The sequence below is a fragment of the Pteropus vampyrus genome, unplaced genomic scaffold (genome assembly GCF_000151845.1).
Source record: "Pteropus vampyrus isolate Shadow unplaced genomic scaffold, Pvam_2.0 Scaffold355, whole genome shotgun sequence".
Classification (NCBI taxonomy): domain Eukaryota; kingdom Metazoa; phylum Chordata; class Mammalia; order Chiroptera; family Pteropodidae; genus Pteropus; species Pteropus vampyrus.
The window spans coordinates 396,103-403,377 of record NW_011889136.1 but is presented as its reverse complement, the minus strand read 5'-3'; the positions used below and the strand labels follow the sequence as shown (position 1 = coordinate 403,377).

General features: G+C 50.2%; 1 protein-coding gene across 1 annotated transcript in view; it reads right to left on the bottom strand.

The window, feature by feature from the left end:
* Positions 1 to 4,213: 4,213 nt before the first annotated feature.
* The window catches only part of LOC105304826 (transient receptor potential cation channel subfamily M member 1-like), a 56,355-nt gene continuing 53,293 nt past the window's right edge, over positions 4,214 to 7,275 (bottom strand). Inside the window, exon 21 of the mRNA XM_023522694.1 lies at positions 4,214 to 4,371. Coding sequence (XP_023378462.1) covers positions 4,214 to 4,371 — 158 coding nt within the window. The remainder of the gene's footprint in view (positions 4,372 to 7,275) is intronic.

The following is a 7,275-nucleotide window of genomic DNA, read 5'->3' as shown; positions in this document are numbered from 1 at the left end:
ACTTCGTGGGCCGCGGGGACCCACCCGCGTCCGCGCGGGGCAGGAGCGTCTCCCCGCTCGTTAGGCGTTCACGGCGAAGACGCGTCGCGCCGGCCACCTTGCTGCCTCTTCGTGCTGTCCTCGCCCGCCACGTGCCAGCGAGCGGCAGACGACGCGACACGGTGCAAAGCCGGGGCCGGACCGAGAAATCCGCCCGTTCCTTGCGGAGAACGGACGGATCTCTGCACCTCCGGCGCCGGGCGCCCCGAGCCCCTGACACCTTTCTTTGGTGGGAGGGCGCGAGCGATGTCACATTTCGGTGAATCCGTTTATTGAAACTAGATCCTCCTTGTGCTCCGAAGCTTGAAACCCTAGTCTGTTTTATAACTGACGTCGCAAGGAAGCTCCAGCGCGGCCACCATGTAAATCACAATCATAGTGACAAGCGTCGCCAATGGCAATATTTAAAACATTTAAACACATTCTAAAGGCTGCTTGCTTTCTGAAAATCATTTATCCCGGGTTCAGAACCGTCCTCGTCTTTCTGGTTAACTTGTTCGCGTAGCACACGATTCCGTTTCACTCAGGAACCACAATTGTGTTTTAAAATGTTAAGTCCACCGGGTTATAGAAAGAACACTATCGTGTCCGTACATTTGAAAGAAAATTACGACTAGTTCGTGGTTTGTCTGCACGAGATGAATTAAAACAAAAAGCAAACCCTTAGGGAAAAAAAGACCAGATTTGTGCTCTTCACACTGGCAAGGAGTGGGGAGGTAAGAGAGAGGTGGGCAGAAGGAACAAACTTCAGTTACAAGATAAACATGTGCCAGAGATGTAGTGTCCCGCACGGCGACTAGTTAAAACGACCGCATGCCATGTAGAGAAGTCGTTACGGTAGATTCTAAGGGTTCTGACCACGAGGAAAAAAATTTTGTCTTTGGAAAGTGTGTGTGGGATGATGGATGCTAACCAAACATTGCAATGATCATTTCACAATCTTCCTAAGTCAAACCGTTACAGCGTATGCCTTAAACTTACACAGTGATGTGTGTCAATCACATCGCAATAAAACTGGGAGAAATAGATTTTTTCCCCCACGAATGCTCTTCAAGCAGTGTGTAGGTGTTTCTTTATATTTAAATGGCTCACTCTGTGATTGGGGTTTTGCCACATAGTTTTTCTCAGAATCTGCAACTGTAACGTGTGACCGTACAATTGAAAAGTGGAAAAATTCTGAGTTCCAGATCTGTGACGGACCTAACCCTAAGTTTTACGACAGTTTTCGATATCTAAGTGTGTTAGTCTGCTGGGGCTGCCCCAACAGAAATACCAGACTGGGAGCCGAAACAGCAGAAGTCGATTTCTCAGTTTTGGAGGCTGCGAAGTCCGAGATCAAGGTGCAGGTTTCTGGCGACAGCTGTCACCCGACTTGCAGATGGAGGCTGTGTCTTTACATGGCCGATGGGAGGAGGAAGGAAGGAAAGGAGTAAGCGCATGAGTCCCACAAAGTACTCTGGTGTCTCTCTCTTTTAAAATTTTCCGGTTACAGGTGACGTGCAGTATTATATTCATTTCAGGTGTACAACATAGCGATTAGACAAATTTACATAACCTACGGGGTGACCGCCTGTGGTGTCTCTTCCTGTAAGGGCACTCGACTAATTCTGTTGGATTCCGATCCTACCTGTGTAACCTCATTTAACCTTAAAAAAAATTACCTCCTAAAGGCCCATCTCCGAGTAGAATCGCGTTGGGGTCAGGATTTCGACATACACATTCCGGGGGGACACAGTGCAGTCCGTCACACGAGCCCGACAGCCTCTTCCCAGTCCTGATCTGTGTGTGTGTGATAGTTGGCTGTCCCCTTCTTGTGGCTCTAATGTCACTATTTTCTCTTTCTGATTCGATTTCCATTATTGGCCCTTCTTGGACGGGGACGGTGGCATTTCCTTTTCTCCGTGAAGAGGAAAAAAGCTGGCATTTCTTGAATACCTGCTGGGCACTGGGGACTTCATACATTCATTCGGTCAGTTACCAAATTTATATGGAGTGCCAGCTTTGTGCTAAAAACTACTCAGCTCACTAAGAGGACAAAATTCCTCTTTTTATGGCATTTTCTTCGTAGGTAGAGAGGGATTTTTTAAAAAGTTAACATGTACTATGTCAGATGCTAAGAAGTGCCACGAAGAAAAATGAAACACGGACAGAGGCCGGGGGTTCTGTTTTTCGATGGCGGGTCGGGGTGTGGTCTCGGAAGGCCTTTCCGATAAGGTGACCTTTGAGCAGAGACCAGAGGGATGAGGGACCAAGCCAGATGGAAATCAGGAGGGAGAGCAGGGACACGAATAGCAGGGCCGAAGCCCCGAGGTGACAGCCGGCTGCATGGCGCTCTGCAGCCAGTGTGGCTGACGCAGCCTAGCCAGTGGGAGAGAAGGTCGGAGAAATAACAGGCCCGAAGGGCGAGAAGCTTTTGCAACATCCCAAGCTGAGAGCGACGTGACCTGACCGACAACTTAAAATAGTCACTTAGGGCGTTGTCCTGGCCCGGCGGGGGAGGGCGGGGGGCCGTGGGCTTGGGGGGGACAGTCCAGACGGGAGAGGATGGGGGTGGTGCGGCGGGACGGGTGACAAGTGGTTCCGCGAATTGTCCACAAACTGTGCCACGGCCCGGGTACGTGGCGCTTTCAGAGGGTCGTTAAGCCTTTTAAAAAGTCTGTTTCTTGAGGGAAGATTCTGGAAGGATGAGGGCAGCAGCATAATTGTTCAGTCACCATCACATAAAACACAAAGTGACTAGTCGCAAAGCAAAACCGAAGTCCCACAAACAACATCGACGACAAACCTAGGTGAAACAATGTCCCCGGGACCTCCCACGCCTGGGCAAGTGGCAACGAGCCACACACAGTCGCAAAACCTCTGTGCTGTCGGCAGAGGGGATCACCGAGGCCTCTGGAGTGGCAGAAGGCGTTCGCCAGGAGGCCCGGCCAGTCAGGAGCAGCTGCCGGGCCGGAGGGGGTGCTGGCCCTCTGCAGGAGCGCGGGGGTCGGAGGGGCCGGGCACGTGCAGCTGGAGGGACCCTTGAAACTGGAAGGGGCCACACTGAGGACGAAATGCTGGACGTGGAAAGAAACTGAGCCGAGTAGAGACAGGAAAGAAGGTCCAGCTAAAAACGCAGGACCGGGAAGGCCTCGCGGGTAAGCGACGTAAAAAAATTCAGTCCTACACTCAAACAGAAAAGGGACCTCGTGCAGTTGGAATAGCTACCCTGGAAACTGCCACCTTCCGAAAGTTCGAGAAAAACATTGTCGCGTGAAAATAAGCAACCGGAAAGAAAGTAAGAACAGGATAGCAGTTCTACAAATAATAAAAACACATCAGATGCCCGCGCCCACGGCAGATCAGAGCTGACACCGCTGTTTAAAAGTCAGAAAATGACATGACACGCGAACGAGCTGTATAAATCAGAGTTCGAAACACTTGCAATGAACAAACGGCGTAAGAAATGAGAGAAAAAACTATCTCAGAAACGAAGACGAAAGTAAGAGAAACCCAAGGGCAAGGAAATGCATTCGATTATGCCTTGAGAGCAGTGGGAGATGCAAAGGTGGAAAATTTTAAAAATTAAGGAAAGGAGATTTTAAAAGGGTCGGCGAGAAAGATGGGCGAGGGAGATCCAGCATAGAGATACCAGGTCCCTGTGGAAAAGCGGGAAGAGGGAACCAACCCTACAGACTGCTTCGAGAAAACTTCCTTGAAATTAAAAAAAAAAAACATTCGAAACTACGCATTGGAAGTGCACGCTACACCTGAGGGGAGGGACCTAGAATTATCGACCCTAAGACGCTTCCTTGTCAAACTACTGCCTTTTAAAGGAAAAGACAATTTCTTTGGGTGTATGGACAAAAAGAGCAGATGACCTTTAGTCGAGAAAATGAGATTATCGTCAGACTTTTTGGCAGCAATCCCAGAACGAAATGGAGCGACAGGTTTCAGGTACTCGAGGAAGAAAATAAGACGAGAATTGCCATGACTGAAACACGTCACGTATGTGTAGGCCCGCGAGATCATAGTGGGTGTGTATGTGTGTGTGTATGTATACACACACACACACACACACACACACACACACACACACACACACACACATATATGTATTAACCTACCAGTCTCCTTTGGACAATGGCAGAGAACCAATTCATTATCTCAAAAACGGGCAAATACGTAGGAAAAATCAGTCATCGTCTGTGCCGTACAGTATGGCCTCTACCTCCGTGACCTGAGCCGAGCGAGCCAACTCGCAACAGCAGTGGGACGTGTCAAACAGCCTGTGAGCGTTCGTCTCGTAAAATTTAGACTGGGGGAAACTTCGCAAGACACGCGGCCCCTGTTCTTCGACAGAGAAGGGGGCGCGTCAGCAAATGAGCAGGACGGGCGGGACGAAGCTCTAGTGCTAAGGGACATTCAGGTGATAAAAGTCCGCGAAATGCAAGCGTGGAGATTTAAAAACACGTCTGCAAAGTAGTGAACCAGCCTCCCGTATCCGCCCCCGCCCCCTCCAATCTGGCCTTAGTGACTCACCTGCCACCGAGAGAACGCACTGGAAGCGACTCCGCGTGGCTTCCGAAGCCAGGTCATAAAAAACAATGACGTGTCCTCCTTCTTCGCTGGGACACTCAGTTTTGGAAGACTGAACTATTATGCAGGAAATCTGATTTCTAGGAGGCCAGGCCACCTGGACGGATCGTGCACAGGTGCTCTGGTGGCTAGCTCTAGCCAAGAGTCACATCCCGGGCGACAGCCGGGATCGGCTCCCGGACGTGTGAGGGAAGGTGCTGCCGGGTGACCCCAGCCTCGTCATTAGTCACCTCCAGACACTGAGTCTCCCCGGCTCAAACACCGTGGAGTGGAGACTCTGGTTTGCTGCAGCCCGATCATACTGTCCGGCAAGAACTAGTGTTCAGTATTGTTTCCCAGATCCACATTGAGCGATGTCACGTGGGTAGCTTGGAACAGGCGCTGGTCAGGGGATTTCCCTGTGGACGTCAGTAAACCCCACAGATCGGCCTCACCCTGGCCGTGCCGTGTTTGAATTCCTGACCCACGTGGCCGCGAGCATCATAAAATCGGTATTTCAAGCCCCGCCCCCACCCCGTGCTGGATTCATTGTTTGACAGCGACAGTGGTTACTTTTGGGGGCAGGAAGGTGGTCGAGAATGGGGCTCCTGAAACTCCTGGGGTGCCTGGCAAGTTCTGTTAATGTGGGCGGTGGTTAGGGAAGTCATGTTTTTGTTTTGTGTGGTTTTCTGTCTCTGTTTTATTTCATAATTCAAATTTTCTTTAAAAGTGTCACCCTTTATTGTAGGAGAGAGGGCGATGACTCCATTGCTCTTTAGTTCTTAGGTCTATCCAGCAAAAATGCATTTTGGATATCGAATAACTATGATGACACCAACAGTTTAATTTTAAAGTTTTGAAACCTAAATTCTGGAAACTTATATGAGCCTCGGGGTGATGCAATGTATTCAGAAAACGAGCGGTCATGCGGTCTCAAAGGAGCATGGAACCCTTGGGGTAGTTCATTTCTTAATTCCCCAGATCGAAATAAAGAATCAGCTGACTTCGTTTATAGCAAATATCATAACATTTATGAGTGTGCCAGTTTCTGAGATATAAGAATAAAAGCCTTCTTAGTACGCTGCTTAGGTTTTGCATAGAACAGAAATATACTTTGAATTTATTTACGAGGACAATTTTATACTAAATGCTTTTAACACGCACATGTTCCCATTTTCGTGTATTAGATACTGCTGGTTCTGATCAGATTGGGTATCAGTGTCTCGCATTTAGTTCTCCGTATTTAGCCAAATTAAAATGGCATCGGGATGAAGATGATGATGATGGTGGTGATGATGGTGATGATGGTGATGGTGATGATGATGTAGATGATGTAACAAGCAGCCTGGCTCGGTGCCCTAACGATAGCCCTCAATGTTGGGATCGTACAGAGTTGGGGGAGCACATAGGTAAACGGGGCGATTTCGGGTGCGTGAGATAGGTCCCCACTCACAGTCTGAAATTCCACCTCTAGAATGTACTCATTTGGGTCCGAAGCCGAATATCTTCAGAGAAAAACCACGCCTCTTTCATCCAACACCTGGACCGGAGTCAGGTGTCACGAATCTCAGTGAGGCTTCTGGGAACGGACCCTCGGAGGCGAGGTGAGGGAGCCCTCGGGAGAGGGGGCCGTGTCATGAATGGGGGAGCTGGACGGGCAGCTGCAAACGAGCTTCGCCTTGTCCACACCCGCTCCGTCAGCTGTCTTAGGTTCCCCAGCTGATTCTGAGAAACCTTTTCTCCCGGGATGTGGCAAAGGGCGGAAAGTTTTCTCGCCACCAAAAGCAAAGATTTAGGAATGAGAGAAAATGCGATGGGTTAAGCATCGGGTCGGATAATACACATAGCCGGATTCAGTTCGTTAAGTTTATTAAACATTTCAAAGCCGCATGAGCCATGCAGTAGTTACCAGTGCGTTTTGCTAAATTCAGCCCAGTTCGGGGATTCTAATCTGACTATTAAAATCTCAGTTTCGTTTAGGCGTTAATTACCTCTGGTCACTATTGGCATATGTGCAGTGAACGCCTGCCTGTCTCTCTCCTCCCTTGCCAGTTTTTGACGATGCGACAGTCTGACCCTCAGATGGTCCCCATTTTTGTGATCATCTCCCATTTCTGTCTGACACGCCCCCCGCCCCCCACACACCAGTTCCTGGAAACTCTGCCCAGTGGTTCTTCCTGGGTGTGAGGCACTTGGCTAAAGCAGCAGCCGTCAGTAACGGCAGGCATGAGGCCGGTCCTCTCCGTGTGCTCCAGCGGCCCCTGAGAACCCCCACGAGGTGGTCTCGGGGGACAGTGAGGGCCCAGGGTCCAGCTCTAGCCTGTGTCAATGCTGGGGGCCTCTGCTCTAGGCAGAGACGACCCCTTTCTGCGCCTTTCCTGCACTGAGGAGTGGTGGTGCTGGGGTGTCTTTGAGCGCTCCGAGATGGTGACCCCCAACCCCGGCACGGGGGCCGGCGCTGGCACGTCTTTGAACTCACAGGTCGAAGGACAACACCCTGTGTTCTCAGCCACGATTCAGCTCCAGTTCTTGACGACTGCCACCTTGAACATGTAGCGTATCCTTTAGGTTTTAGGCACAGCTTGGCACAAACGTCGCACAGACAGGTGCCTTTGCTGCCGAGGACTGTACGGCCACAGAAAAACGCATAGAGGATACTTTATTTTTACACATTAACGA